Below are 15595 nucleotides of genomic sequence, written 5' to 3' on the forward strand. Positions count from 1 at the left end.
GAGCTTCCTCTCACAGAGGATTTATGAGTGTCTGCACAGAAACCCAATAATTAACGTGGCAGGATGAAGCCCTATGGCTGCAAACCCAGAGCAATTTCCAGCAGAATTAAGGCATGAGGGGAATTGGCCATTGCTACAGCTGATCTATAGATTTGTGGCTGCTATGGAACTTCACGTTTTTCTTGGAATCTGAGTAGTTTTCTATGAGGTCTAGCCCAGCCCAGCCACGCACTGACACCAGGAGATAAAATTATCTGGCTTGAATGGACAGCTCCTTCTGGCTGGTAAAGAATCCATATGCATATATGTATAATTAGCATAATGAGAACCCAGTTTCAGCATGGCCTTGAGGCCCTAACTCATTTAACAAATAAGAAACAGACAGTATTAATCCTGGGCTGGTTGGAAATGTATCTTTCTGGAAATATTTGGATGAGTATTTTTCCTCACCATTTTGGCTTAGCTGAGGTGCCTGGTTACCCAACATACATGGCAGGGGTTTCAGTTCTGGTTTAGTTTATGTAAAGGGGCATCTTCCTCCTGCACCACATCACTAAGAACAGTTTGGAGAAAATATAATAAAGACCCTTTGCTGGATTAAGCACAAATCAGCCAACCCAGCTGCCACTGGGGCTTTGGGGCTGGAGGTATTTCAGGTACCTTATCTGTATTATGGGTCCGTGAAAGCTTTTCTAATTAGTCTTCTGGAAGATGAAATGCCTGCGATGACAGTGGCAAGTGCCATTTCCAGCCTGCTCACAGGACTGAAACGGCTCGTTAAGTCATCTGCAATCAGTGGTGGGGCCCTAAAGCTTTGCATACTTGATTCACTGCCATACAGCAATTTTCTCATGTGAAGAGAAGCAGGAACAGTCAGGCACCTCTTCCCTATTTTCCCTCTCTCTGCCAAATTAGCTTTTTTTAAACTACATTTTATTTTTTAGCTTTTTTTCCCCCCCTAAACTGTTCCCTTAGAAACAGCTCACCCTTTCACCCTGCTCCTCCTCTCCCTGGTTCCTGCAGCTCCCGTGGCCTCTCCCTGCTCCCCCTGAGAGAACATGCTCAGCCCTTCTGCAGCACGGGGAGATGATGTTGATGGCAGCCCTGCTGTGACAAGGGAGGTGGCACAGGCACCCCGGTGTGCCCTCAGCTGCTGGGACTCCCCCGAGGGACCTGCCAGGCTCTAAACGCCTGGTTCAGCTCCTCAGCACACCCAAGGAGAGGAAATGTTAACCCCAGCCCACTTCCAGCTCCACGCTGAACTCCCAGCTCCTCCAGAGCATTTCATGATGGAATGAAATCATCCTGTTTGCTGGAAAGGCATCAGCTCGTGCTGTCAGCTCCAGAGGCTCCTCGCCAATTTATTTCACAGAGCTCAGAAAAATTGGAAAGGGTTGAAGCAATGGAGAGGAACATGAACATCTCCAAACCAGATTTTCTGTGTTGGAAAAGATTACATGATCCACAGAGACATGTGACCCAGGGAAAAGGTTCAGAGCACATCTGTGATTGAAATAAACCTGAAGAAGTTCAGCCTGCTCTGAGCTGTGCCAGTTCTGTCTAAACTTGGGTCTCCAAAGCACGGACTGGAATTTGGGAGATAACTGCTAGATGAGTTCACGCTGTTTGTCCTGTCAGACCAGGGCTCTTACTGGCAATGCCTGGCACCAGCTCTCTGCTGAGAATGTCCAAGAAATCCTGCTGCACACCAGGCACGGACAACGAGCTCTGAGTGCAAGTTTCCTCCTGATTCTGACAAAAGGCATTAGTTTAAATCACAATTCAGGAAAATTTATTGCCCTGCAATGTTATTTTTTTTTTTTAAGTGAAAAGGTTTACCAAAACCCAAGGTCTTCTCCTCCACAGGAACGTCAAATACCATTTTGATCTGGTTAGATTTCCACCAGGCCTCTGGAAAACGCTCAGGCAAAGGCAACTGCAGCCATGCATTGGATAACTGGCCTTGTGGATGCTTTTTTGTGTGCTGCAGCCTCAAGCAGGATGTATTTACAAAGAGTGGGAATCCAGAAAGCTTTTCAGTCTCACCTGCACTTTGCTGCTTCTGAAATGTGTTTACACTCTGCTCTCCAGAGGAACTATCCACACGTTCCCTTCCCAGTTTGCTCCTACCAGGAACAGAAATTCAAGGTGAGGCACATTGTGCAGGAGCTAATTTTGGAGGGTTTGGCTGCGTGGAGGATCTCTCTGCAGAGATGGTCAGTTTCTGACCTCCTTGTAGTTCTTATTCACAGTGGAAAAACGTATGAGGCGGATTTCGGGCGGCTTTGGCTTCCTGTCATCCCATATGTACTCTGGAGAAAGCACCTTGGAGGGTTTGTGGGACAGGAAATGCCTGTTGAGGTGACTCTCCTCCTGCCAGGCTGCCATGATCCCGTTGGCTTTGTCTGCCAGGATGGTCATGTGGCAGATCTTGGTGAACTCATAGACCTTCTTGACCAAGCCTCCAAACACGGCCCCTCCGTAGTAGAAATCCCCTTCTCCCTCAGGGATGAAGGCCGCCGAGGAGCTCCTCCTCTCATAAGGGAACTGCTCCCGTGGCACATGGAAGTAGCCAGGGTGGATGGCTGCCACCATGTCCCCCAGGGTCTCGGGGCCCCAGGGGTTGTGGAACACCATGTCGATGTCCAGGCAGAAGAGGTACTGCACCTGGCCGTGGCTCTCCCTGGCCACGTGCTGGTTGATGGCCTCCATCCTGCGCATGGAGATCTCCTGCCAGCTGGGCTGTTTCTGCACGGGGACGGCGACCAGCCTGCGCCCCGGCTGCAGCTGGGCGTGGGGCATGCTCTGGGGGCTGTCAGTGAAGATGTAGTAGTTCACCCGGTAGCCCCGCATGAAGTGCTGCTCCGCCGACTCCAGGAAGCGCCGCACGAACCTCGTGTACCTGAGCAGACACAGCTGTGGGCACAGCAGGGACCAGCAGGGCCGAGCTGCGCCCCTTCTGAAGGGCTTGGAGTGACAGAGAGGAACAGCAGGGACCAGCAGGGCCGAGCTGTGCCCCTTCTGAAGGGCTTGGAGTGATAGAGGAGAGGGGCGATGCCTCAGGTTTAGATTTTCTATTTTTTACATTCTGTGCTGCTTTGGTTTGAGGGTCTGGGTTCACATCAGGGGATGGTGAGCTCTCTGCACAGAGCAGGGAGACAAAACAATTCCTGCTCCAGCTGGGGACCAAGGACAAATGATCCAAATCTCAGCCCCAAGAGCACAAACATGGACTGAAGAGAGAAAAACAAGGATGGGACTCCATAACCTAAAGCTGGAATTGGACAATTAACTCCAATATGCAAATGGAGCTGATCAAAGTGTGAGACCTCGTGACCAGTTGTCCATTTTTGGTGTCCATTTTTGGGTTGTGCTGCCCAAGGTGGATCTATTGAGGCCTCTTAATAAATCTCTACTTTGTTCTTTAGCTCCATCTAGTCTCTGTTCTAGGTCAGCCTTCACAAGGCATCAGGGGAATGGCCTCCAGCTGAAGGAGGGCAGGGTTAGATCAGATTTGAGGAAGGAATTGTTCCCTGTGAGGGTGGGGAAGCCCTGGCACAGGGTGCCCAGAGAAGCTGTGGCTGCCCCTGGATCCCTGAAGTGTCCCAGGACAGGCTGATACAACCTGGTCTAGAGGAAGCTGTCCCTGCCCACAGCAGGGGGTGGAAGGAGATGGATTTTAAGGTCCCCTCCAACCCAAATCATTCTGGGATTCCAAGGGGATGTGTGGTGGATTATGAAGAGCATTAGAGAATGCAAGACAAGGAGTGAGGAGAGTTCCCTGATTAGCACGACCAGGTGTGGTGGAGGATGAGGAATAAGTGGATTATCCCCATTTTGACCAGCTCTAATTCCCAAGGCACCTGCTAATTGTTCAAAAACACTGCCCACACCTCAGGAACCTCACGTGTCGTCATCCCATGGCCTTGTGTGATTACATGGGCACAAAACCTCCTATAAACTGGGGCAAATTTCACGAAAAGGAAAGCCAACATCATCTTTCCACAGAGGAAAAGCATCACCCCAAGAACTGTGCCCACTGAGTGCTTTCCTTACTTTCCAACAGCAAAGGCTGTCACCCCTATGGTGAGGTTCAGGGGTCTGTAGGCACTGTCCAGGATCTCAGGCTCAAAGGTCCCTTCCCAGACGATGGGGGCCAGCCATGGTGTGACTGTCAGCACATCCTGGCGCCTGAAGGGGGGAAAAAAACCAGAAATGTTCATGAAATGTAACTGTTCCTGCTGGTTTTGAGGCCAGTAAATGGGAAAGAAGCACGAAAAAGGCAGCTAGAGGAGTGTGTGAATCAGCATTAATTCGCCATGGAGGGTATTAGCTCAGATATTTTCTCCCCGCACTCTTATTTGAGGTTACAGAGCATGGATATTTCAATTCCTGGGCTGAAATTAAGCACTTAACACATCAGCAAAAACCTGAGGATCTGCTAAAATCTCATTTAAGGACTTTTCTGCTGGGGAGAGTTTAATGACCACTGAACTCTCAGAATGGGAAGCTGTGCCTATTTGCTATCAGCCTGATGCAGAGTGTTACAGGCAGATTAAAACACAAGTAATAATAATATGAAAATTATTATAAAATATAGCCCATTGCTGTGTTATTAAAGCACAGCTTGCAGCATGACAGCTTATTTTCCCAGTATTTATATATAGCTCCAACACATTCAGATATAATTTAAAATGCTGTATGTCAGCCAGCATTCAAATGTGTAACAAAGTTAGAAAAAAATCCTTAATCTCCTGTGAGGGAAGTGGAAATACTGAATATAAATGCAGCAGAGTCTGATTCTGCCCTGTTACAGCTCTGCAATGCTGTTTCAATTTGCTGCTTTGTTTCCAGCGTTTCATTCTTGCCTTTTTGATTCTAAAAGGAGATGTCATTTATGGTGGAGCCTGCTCACATTCACTCCAGACCAGGAGCCCTCTGCTAATGAAATTTGTCACACACAGCACGTGGCCACACCTGGGGGCTGCCACCTGACACAGTGCCAAGGCAAAACAGCACCAGAACAAACTGGGGGGGCTGTGGGGAGCAGCCTGGTCCAGTCAGAGCCTCCAAGCCAGATCTAATGCTTTCAGTCTGAGAGGATGCAAGAATAACACTTGCACTCCTTCCTGCAGCAATGCCTGTGATTGAAAGATTAAATTACACAGGAGGAAGAATTTGGGTTGGGGAAAATGTACTGACTGATCTGGGTTTCTGAGTTGATTATCCTCTTTATTGGAGAGGGAAGGAAACAGGCATGTTCATTTCTCTAAGCATGGTAAATTTGATTTTACAGGGCTGCCCTGGGTTTCCCAATGAGTCATGGTCACCCTCTCAGTGCCAGTGAACTCCCTGCAGAGGACACAAAAAAAGCTTCAGGCTTCACCCCTCGTTTGTCCCAGAATATACCAGATGATTTAGCACAGAAATTTATTCCAATATGGAAGAAATATTCAGGCTGAGCATATCCTGAAAATGTGGGGAAAATAATATATACATATATATATATATATATATATATATATATATAGTGTGTGTTCCAACAGGGTGTGTTTATTAGCATGCAAAAGATTGTGGCTGTTGAAGGTGAACTGCTCCAGATAAAAGTCAGGCCAAAGGAGGCTGTAACAACCTGAGCTTGAGGAAATTTAACAACAACTCTCTCAGACAGTTTGCCCATGACACTTCTCAGAGCTGCTGCCCCAAATCTTCCCTTAAACTCCCTGCTTTGGCTGTGTTTGCTGGAGGCCACACAGAGCACCTGCTTCATTTTGCCCTGAAATGGGTTCAGAGCTCTCCCACAGCTGGCTCCACAGCTCCAGAAGGTATTTCCCACTTTCAGATATCACAGATCTGTAACATCTTACATACAGATAAGAGAAGGAATTTCTTACTTACAGATATTACAGATCTGCCACCTCAAAAAGAGCTCCTGGCTACGTCAGAGAGTGTGTGTGCTAATGTAATAATTGGGAATTAACAGGAAGTGTGTTAATGAGTGTACAGTAACCAAACCCAACCTCAGGGCAGCACAGGCAGCTGCTGGCACACCCCTGTGGCTGGATTCTTGTGGAACAAGGTCCTGCTCAGTGTGCCCCAGGACTCTGTGAGTGCTGCAAAGTGCCCAAACCAAACTCAGCAGAAACAAAGTTCAAACAAAGAAACTTACTTTGGCGCCAGCACTCTTGGCTGCTGATAAAATAATCTGTAAAAAGGAAGAAATACCCATTGAATAGTGCATGAATATGCCTGGAAGAGAGGAGCAGCAGTTTAAAGGTCAGGAGATAAAAAGCCAGTACTTACTGGGGGAAAAGCTGGATTAGCTTCTCTTCTGTGTATTGGAGTTTCATGGAGCTGCATGGTGGGGTGGGAAATGAAAGGGATTATTATGCTTTTCTTAAAATATCAGCCAAGCCTGGCTTCAGGACCTGCTGTGCAAACCCAGCCCCAGCTGCTGTGGACGCTGCCCTGCCTGGCCCAGGGTTAGGCATCCCCTGCACACCCCTCCAGGGCTCCCAAAGGGACAGAACACACACACAACAGGGGCAGAGAGGTGCTGGCAGCAGTCCCAGTCTCTGAGGAAATCACACTGGGGTTTAGGGGTCAAAATCCCTGTGGGACTGTCAGCAATGATCATGTATGTGCTCCACACCCTGCAAAACTGCTCCTGGTCACCTGGAGGGCTGAACTGCCTGAAATGATCACATTTCTGGGCTGGAATAATCACAAATACCTCCATGAAACATCATTTTTTTTTTCTATTTGCGTGGCTTGGCTTTGTTTTTAGAAGAACAGTAGGTCATGGGAAAAGCCCCAGCTTGTCCTGTCCCAGCCCTGGGGCAAGGTGGCAGTGAGGAGGTCACTGGGGCCACGGCCCTGGCCCCTGCACAGTGCAAATTCTCTCCTGTGCAGCTCTGGGAGAGCTCTTGGCACCCAGGCTAGGTCAGGCACAAGCTCAGGAGGTATTTCCCAGGAGCAGCCTCCCTTCACCTGCTCGGGTGCAGAGCTCAGGTGCTGCCACAGCACAAACACATCCCGGGAGAGGGGGCAGAGCAGAGCTCAGAGGGAGAACAGGAGCCTGATGAGAGCTGGGGGTTACTCCTGACTGTGCCAGACTCCTCCTGAGCCTGTTCATCTCACCTCTGTGCTTCAGGTGTCTCTGTCTGGTCAGGGGATCCTGAGAGCACAGCTGTGGGATTACACCCTGATAAGGAACCCTTTAGTCCTGGCCTCTGGCACCCACACCAAACAAAGCCTCCCTCACCTGTGTAGCATTGGTAGCTTTTTGTTTTGAGTGACTAATTACAGCTTCGTAAATAAAGAACAAGCCCCTTGTTGGTCAGTGTTTGTGTTGGCAGTGAAGAGCAGCACTGTAGCAATGAGCTGTGTTACTCATCAGGCACAGAACAAAATACTCACAAGATTTCAGGGCAGGGAAGGTAGTAGGGCAGGTAGTGAACTTTTCCACTCCCAGCTACAGCCCTGTGAGAGCAAAGAGATGTTTTAAGATAGGAAATGTTGAAGGAAACCTTCCTAGGATTTTCCAACACCACCTAAGGACCTGGCAAAGATTTTGAGAGGTAACTCTGGCTAACTCCATATCTACTTTATTAATTAGTGTAGGATCTGCTGTGTTCACATTTTAACACAGTGTCCTGCTGCTGAAGCAAAATGCAGCTACCCACAAGGTGAAAGTACAGCAAACTGCAGCATCATAAAACTGCAATAATTCCTAATAATTTAATAATTAATATTTCAATACTTAACAGAAATGCCTTACTCAGATTCCCTTCCAAGGATGTTTGAGTCTGCTCCATAAGCCATACTCAGTTGTCAGAATATTCAGTTACAGAATTCTGTGTTTGAAAGCTGTCTGGTGACACTGTGAGTTTGGACTGTGTGAAGAGACAAATAATCACCTCTGCTAAGGCCTGGCCTGAAATGCAACTGGAATATTCTCTACTCAAGCATTTGTTTGTGAGTCACTATGGAGTTAGCAGCCTGATTTGGACCCAATTGCTCTTTTTTCCTCTTTCCTTCAGGGCCTTCTCCCTCTACCAGTGCTCCTTTACCTATGACACAAATTGCTGTTCTTTCTCACAGCTGGAAGAGGGGCTTCCCACAAAATGCACAACCTTTATTTTTGTGTTCTAGGAGGTTTAGCACAGGATCTACACAGGGTGTTTTAGGTATGACCGAGCTGGCCAGCAAATGCTTACCAGATAACTGCAGCAACACCGCCCAGGCAGACAAGAGATCCCAGCAGAACCTTCCTGGAAATCATATCTTCTGGAGGAGAGGGAAGGGCAACTTCTGAATTCCAGCAGCTTTCACTCTGCAGAGAGCAAACATAAAGGGAAAAGGGCTGTAAGTGCCTCACTCTGAGAGAAACTGATCATTTCTCAGAGGAGGATGGAGCTTCTTGGTAGCTTCTCTTTCAGTCTTTCTGAAGTGATAAACACAGAAGGCATCAGACTGTAGGAGCCAGGGCACTGAGGCAGATCTGTAAAATGTCTGAGCAAGTTTTTCATTTCAGGGAGCTTCAACCCCAGCTCTAGTGCATGGGGAGCCGTTCTGATTTCATTCCACTTTCTGTAGATTCCATTCTTTCACCTCAAGCACGCACCCTTTGCAATTGAATCAAACACTCACTCCTGTCCTATCAGAGAGCTAACAAAGTTTATCACCTGAGCTGATTAACTCCACCTTTCACAGTCCAGGAACCACCGGGGGCACTCCCTGCAAAGGTGCCCGAAGGAAAGGTAAACTGAGGTGTGAGACCAACAAAGGAACATTTCACAATCCTAATGCACCTTGGGTAAAGATTAAGCCAAGGAAATTATTTCCTCTACGACAGCCATGAAAATCAACTTTCCCAACCCCAGCAGTCTTACCTTAAAAGCTCAAATCAATCTCTTTTTCTGTTTACAGGGAAGCAAAGGTGCCCACAGTGTGAACTTTGGCTGGTCCCCGTGTTGAACACAAAATGCATTTGTGTGGGGCCTCCAGTACAAGCACATTAATTGTTATTCCTTTCATTATTTACTTCAGTGAGGACAGCAGCAGGGAGCTGTGGGTCAGGCTCGTGGGTTTTCATCTCACTCCTGCTTCCTCAGGACCAAACCAGATGTACTTCCAGCCAGAGCTTTCTACTTTCTAGAATGTGATTGGAACCTGCAGAGAAGGAAAAAGAAAATAAAAAGAGAAAAAGGCTGTTTATCAACCATTTATAAAGATGGTAGCATTTATACTAAGGGGAGGAGCTGGTACATGATGCTTCCTGGAGGATGCTGGAGTAATAATCCCAGAGGTCATTACTGGCCCTTGGTAAGGCACAGGACAGTGCCAATGGATCTGAACAAGCAGGAGTGATTTTCCTGCTTTAATTTCTTTGGCTGGAAAAAGACAAGTGGCAAAAAGTCCTTTCATTTGCTTTGCTGTGTCACACAGAAATCCTTCTCCTTCACTTTCCTTTGAGAGAATCTAATTAGCTTTCATCAGGAAGCATCACAAAATCCTACTTAAAAATAATGACTAACTATATATATACACAGATGTGTATGTATGTGTGTGCATCTATATAAATATACATCTTAAGGCCTTCCACCACTTAAAACCTTCATGGATTCATGCTGAGCAGTTCTGGATTCTTGCCTGAAAATGCTGCAGATCCACAAAACACAGAAAGAAGTACAAACAGCCTTCCCCCCCAGGCAGTTGTTCTGTGTTTTGACCAGATTTATCTCATTCCTGTGCTAGTTGTGTCATGAGAGCTGCTGTGCTGACACCAGGATTTGTCAGTGCCACGTTTCTTACCTTGTGCTTGATGCTTCCAGCACACGCAAAGCAGATAAATGTGCACAGGGGAGTTCAAACAGATGTTTTTCAGGCATTCTTTGAGAGAGGGCTGCACACAGAGCAGGTAGGAAAGCCCTTCTCATCAGCAGGCTTCCAAATTTCCAACCAGGATCTCACCTGCTGCAGCCCAGCTCTGGGCAGTCTCCCTTTCCATACTCTGATGTTTCTTTCCCTCTTCTCTTCTGTGACCTCTTTCAGTCTTTCTTTGTAATTGTCTAACTACAAGATCTGGGATTATTTCTGTCAGTTCTGACTGGACTCTAATCAGCCTATTCTCATTAAATTGGTGTCAAAGCACCCCAAATTCCCCTGCTGAGCAGTGAAGTAAAGCTGGATTGCCCCCCAAAACTGAAAAGCTGTCACAGTCCATGCATTCCACAGGACATCTGCCTGCCTTGCAGGACCTCAGCACTGGGATGACACAGCCTGGGCCCAAATGCCATCCATGTGTTTTCTGTGGAACCTCTCCCAGCCAGGTGGGAGGCACACAAAACCTTGTACTTGACCTCATGGAAACAAACTCAATTTCCAGGCTATTTGTTTTCCTGAATCCTGTTTTCCTTGGGGTTTGCAGCCCCTCCCAGCTTGATGCCACTTTCCAATTGCATAAATATCCTCTCAACATTTCCTCCCAAAGCATAAAGGAATACACAAACAATCCCTTTGCAGAATCTCCTGGGGATTCTCATTTTCTGCACCTGACCCATGCTCTATCTCCATGGCATCCAGAGGCTGAGAGCACAGAATTTGGGTGATGGGGAAGGACAGAGGCTCAAGAACAGAGAGAAGAAAGGGGGCTGATAGTTGTCCTCAAACTGGGCAGTAAAATTAACAAAGAATAAACAAAGAATTAAAAAAGATCTGGGTGTTTGGTTATTTTAGTGCAGTTTCAGCTGTTGTAATGGACATAGAGCACGTCCACGTGTCTTTTTACAGAGTAAACATCTAATCCCTCAGGAAGAGAAATACACATATTTTGAAATATTACATCATTAGGAGCACAGCTGATGCATTCCCCTCTTATTTTCAGTTTCTGTGGTACAAACCTGCCAGAGCACCAGAGCCAGCTGAGACTGAAACATCCTTTGCATCTAAAGCCTTCTCACTGAGGTTTACCTCAACTGATTTACAGTTTGCCATGAATACAAACAGAAATTAAATAGATGTGGTTGTAGCTGATGAAAGAATCTCCAACCAAACAGAAATCCCAGCTAAAGCATTTTTAATAGTTACTCAGGTTCCTTGAATTTGTTCAGAGAGTTTTTTAAAGGGATATGGCTGAAAGCAGCTCTGTTACTCCCAAATGAACTTGCTTGACCTCCCAGAACAAAGCATTACTTTATCTTCAAGCCCTGCTTGGAAAGCATTCTGGACAGCTGATAAATACCTCACTTGTAGACCGTTCCATGGAAAATATTCTTTGCAGAGCAACTATTTCAGATTTCCAAACGTGGATTTCTGATTTCTACAACTGAAGTGGCAAGCTGTGAGTGCAGGGCTGTTCAGAAAGTGAAGAAAGAGAAGATATCCATGGGGAGAGCTCCAACTGTGCCCGAGGAGAGCTTTCCTTGCTGGACTCCAGCGTGGAACAGGCTGCAGGAACACAAATGTGCTCGGTCACACCTGAGGCTTGAACACAAATTCAGCACAAATCCACTGCAGAGTCAGATTACAGCTGCACCAGGGAGTCACCTGGGCTCTGGCAGGGATCCAGCTGGGAAGCACTGCACAGCACAGCCTGCGTTTCCCTCCCAGCACATTCTCAGCTCTAGTCATAAGGCAGAAAAGAGCTTCTTCCAAAAAGCCAGATCAAGAGAATCCAGAATTCAACCAATTTATAACACCCCTGTGCTCAGTATAAATTATCAGTTCACACCAACCAAGATCAGGAGGGCATCAGCAAGGTTTGACTGATCTCAGGGGCAGAGTTGCTTTATTTTCTGGATTGTTCCCACCAATCTTCCCCAGGCTGAATTGCCAGCAGCCAAGCTGTACTTTCCCTGCTGAGCTGGGCAAACAGCTGCTCAAATTCACATTTGTATTTCTGTACCAACAACAATAAAGGAAAAAATTGGTAATGACCCAATACAATTTTGCACTGGTGAACTATGCAGAGAAGAAATCCTTGAAGGCACCTGTGGTTGCCAGATTTTTTTTAACCTAATTTTTTATTATTGCCAAAGGCAGACTTGGAGCCAATCCTTCTGCCATCAGGATCAGTGTGTCCTATGGATGATCCAAAAAGATCAGTTAGCTCCACAATAAATCCATGCAAATGTACATGTGTTTATGTGTACATTGACCTAATGCTGATAAAACATAACTTATAAATGAACAGCACTGCCTAAAATTGAAAATTATTTCCAGTTTTCTTGTGGTGGGGAGGATAAATGAATCCAAGATTCACTGTCCTTTCCAAAGGTATCATCCAAGTGCATATAAGCAAAGGTTTTACTATCTTTGTGTTGAGATGAATCCCATGTTTGGTCTTTTTGCCTTTTTGTTTCCTCTTTCCCATTCCCAGGGGATGCAAAGATACTGTGCCCCATTAGAGGAAGCAACAGCAACTGACATTTCCCCTTTAGAAAAATAATAATTCCTATTAGAAATCAGCCAGAAGGTGTTTCTTTAGGATAGAAAACTTTATTAACAAACATACAACTGTTTTTTTTAGCACGATGAGGCTGGGAATCTCACACACACCCTGTGTGACAGACCCTGGAACCCCAATGCCAGCAGAGCTGCCTCGCTCTCACTTTAACCCAGCTTTTTTCAAGTCCTCTGGCAGAACTCGGCCCTTCTTCCGAGCCCTGGCTTTCTTCTTCTCTATCCTCTCCTTCTTCTTCTTCTGGATGTTCTTCTTGCGCTTGTCCTGCCGCTGCTGCATCTTCTCCACCACCCTCACAGTGCGTTCCTCCCACTGCCTCTTGCGCTGCGCTCTCCGCTTCTCCTTGCGCTTCAGGGCCTCCTTCAGACGCTCCTCGTCGTCACGGATCTTCACCCCTTCTGCCTTATAGAGGGCATTTGTCCATTTTATCTTGGTCTCCAGCTCCTGAGCTTTCTTCTCGTCCTTCTCCTTGAGCTCCTCCAGTTTATTCTTCCTGGTCTCCAGCCTGCTCAGCAGCTGCTTGTAGTTCTTGCCTGTCAGAGGAGTGATATTGCCTTTCACCGCTTTCCTCTTCTCTTTCTTCTTCTGGACCTTGTTTAACTCGTTCTCTTCATGAACTTTAACCCTATTGAAGACAATGTCAGTTTTGCTCTCCTCCTTTTTGTTTTCTGGCTCAGCTGGTACCTCCTCAGTCTCTTTCTTCTCCATTTTTGCCTTCATCTTCAACTCCTTCCGTCGGCGTTTCTTTCTCTCCCTCTCATACTTCCTCCGCTGCCTCTTCTCCAGCACTGCAGGGGTTAACTCCTTGGCATTATCCTAAGGAGAAGGATGGACATGAATGAGAAGCCTTAAAGGGTTAAAGCAGAAGTAAAAGCGGGCTGTTGCCCAGTTCTGATTTCAAACTCCTCCTAAGAAGCACCACCTGTGCTGTGAAGCTGTGACTCCACTGTTAGAGACACTAAACACAGAAACATTTCAAACCCTTTGCTTTCCCCCAACAGCCTGTAGCTGTTCCCTTGCAGGCTCTCACCATTTTGTTTTTTCCTAAAAATCACCAAAGGCATGTTCTCTTTGAAGCTGGCCACATCTTTTCTCATAGGTTTTTCCACAGAATATACACAGGTCACCTGGCAGTCCCTACAGGCAATTCCTTATGAGCTGGAATAAACTCAAACCTTGAGCCTGGGATCCTGTCCCCACACACCCTGGGAGGCTGGGGAGGATTTCAGGGCACACACACACATATGGATACACATGCAGAGTCCCATACCTGTCCAGAAGCCTTTTTAATCTTCTCGTGGAGTCTCTGACGCAACAGACTGATTGCAGAAACAGAAGGGGAACTCAGTTCACTTTTACTTCCTGAAAATGAGAGGGACAAAATAAAAATACTTAAAAAGCAGCACCAGCTAAACAGTAGCACTTTCTCTGGCTATGGGAAAAACTCTGGGAACTCTTTAGATGCTGTGAATGGAACGGAAAATCCAAAGAAACCCAGAGTTTCTATTTCATTGGTTTCTTTAGAATTTCCCCTTTCATCATTCAACACTGCCAGCAGTGGCCTGGCATGCCCTGGGGCTGCCTGGCAAGCCAGAGACAAGTATCAAGCTTGTGGAACAGAGAAGCTCAGGACATCTTTTCTCTGTGATCTGGCTTTTCATTGTCATAAAAGAAAGCTGAGCTGGCAGGACAGGGATTGCATCCACGTGTAATTCCCAAAGTTACTCACATGCACAAAACCTCTGCAGTTCAGTTAAACGCCGTTTCCAGAGAGCCACCCAGTGGTGATGGCACAAATTCCTGTCCATAGGCAAAAGCCTCTGGGGCACATCAAATAAGCAAAGATGTTCTCAGTTTAGGCTTTCCAAACTAGACTTGTGTGCAGCAAGTGAAAAGCAGCCAGCTCAGGCCAGGTCACTTTAATCAGACCATGGCAAAGCTGAGATTCTTACCTGTAGCCAAACTCTCCTTTCTGTTCTGTGTGCCACCCTGTGGAGATGATTTGCTGGCTTGAGGGGCTGCTTTCTGTCCTGGAGTGGGTTTACTGCTGTTAGAAACCACCTGTTTGGCTGAAGGAGCATTCTTCTTCTCAGTTTGCTTCCTGGGCTTCTTTTTCTTCTGTTTTTTGACCTGTCTGCCAGCATCCTCGGGCTGGCCTGGCTTAGACACTAGAAGGCAAAAACAAATTACACAATAGAGAACAATGCTGCATTCCCACTCATAACATCCTGTTATTACTGAACACTAAAGTTCTAGCATCACAATGGCATATCTTAATGTTCAAAACTTATACGTTTCAGGATTTCTTTAATTAGACCAAACATCCTTGCACATTTCTGTAACATCCCAGCTCTCCACATCCATCATAACAGAGAAAGGAGACCACTGACTGCCAGGGCTCCCAGTATAATGTGTTCGGGAGCTCCGTGTTTGAGCAGATTGGTTTTTTGTTAGAAACCGGCACAATCCCGAGCCAAGCACCCCGTGGGGGCACGGCTGTCGCGCCCAGCCTCCCACAAACCAGTCAGAGAACAGAACCGAAGCGTTACAATTCCAGTACCCAATTTCCTCTTCCGAGACTCCGGGGCGTGCTGCACGCCGGCCCTCCTGGCCAAGCCCTGCAGGTAGGAGTCCTGGGCGGCCAGGCTGGCCATTGCCGCCCCGGGTCCCAGAGCTGCCGGGGACAGCTGGGGACAGCTGGGGACAGCGGAGTGCTCCTCGTGGAGCCGCCGGCAGGAAGTGATGGATGGAGCGCGCCGGCCGGGAAGTGACGGCAGCGCCGGGCGCACGGAGCCGCCCCGCCGGGGCTGCCGGGGATGCACCGCGTCCCCCGGCCACACCGGGGCTGCCGGGGATGCACCGCGTCCCCCGGCCACACCGGGGCTGCCGGGGATGCACCGCGTCCCTCGGTCACACCGGGGCTGCCTCGGATGCACCGCGTCCCCCCGGGGCTGCTCCGAGTTCTGCGGGAAGGCTGCGAGCCCCGTTCCTTCCACACACCTCCCCGCAGCCCCCGGTTCGCCTCCGCCGCACGTCCCAAAGTTTGTTTTTTTTTTTTTTTTTTTTTTTTTTTTTTTTTGCCAAGCCTCCGTTTATTGGAGGACTAAACCGAGCTTGCCCCAGCACCGG

At 47.5% G+C, this 15595-nt stretch overlaps 2 protein-coding genes across 6 annotated transcripts; both read right to left on the reverse strand.

The window, feature by feature from the left end:
* Positions 1 to 1334: 1334 nt before the first annotated feature.
* Positions 1335 to 11515, reverse strand: LOC135283326 (globoside alpha-1,3-N-acetylgalactosaminyltransferase 1-like). 5 transcript variants are annotated; one of them, XM_064394014.1, is made up of 8 exons: positions 11246 to 11515; positions 8895 to 9174; positions 8220 to 8335; positions 7420 to 7482; positions 6304 to 6354; positions 6170 to 6205; positions 4057 to 4191; positions 1335 to 2902 (listed from the first exon to the last, which is right to left on the reverse strand). In XM_064394014.1, exons 3-8 carry the CDS (start codon positions 8282 to 8284, stop codon positions 2218 to 2220), a joined length of 1035 nt encoding a protein of 344 aa, XP_064250084.1. In that variant the 5' UTR covers positions 8285 to 8335; positions 8895 to 9174; positions 11246 to 11515; the 3' UTR covers positions 1335 to 2217. The 5 variants fall into 5 exon arrangements, with proteins under 5 accessions (XP_064250084.1, XP_064250086.1, XP_064250085.1 ...); XM_064394016.1 differs by lacking the exons at positions 8895 to 9174; positions 11246 to 11515 and adding an exon at positions 8688 to 8763; XM_064394015.1 differs by lacking the exons at positions 8895 to 9174; positions 11246 to 11515 and adding an exon at positions 8627 to 8671.
* A 966-nt stretch (positions 11516 to 12481) lies between these two features.
* SURF6 (surfeit 6) lies at positions 12482 to 15213 on the reverse strand. The gene is made up of 4 exons (XM_064393517.1): positions 15027 to 15213; positions 14419 to 14634; positions 13737 to 13828; positions 12482 to 13282 (listed from the first exon to the last, which is right to left on the reverse strand). The coding sequence occupies exons 1-4, from the start codon at positions 15118 to 15120 to the stop codon at positions 12611 to 12613; spliced, it is 1074 nt and encodes a 357-aa protein (XP_064249587.1). The 5' UTR covers positions 15121 to 15213; the 3' UTR covers positions 12482 to 12610.
* Between the last annotated feature and the right edge of the window lie 382 nt (positions 15214 to 15595).

The sequence above is a fragment of the Passer domesticus genome, chromosome 18 (genome assembly GCF_036417665.1).
Source record: "Passer domesticus isolate bPasDom1 chromosome 18, bPasDom1.hap1, whole genome shotgun sequence".
NCBI lineage: Eukaryota > Metazoa > Chordata > Aves > Passeriformes > Passeridae > Passer > Passer domesticus.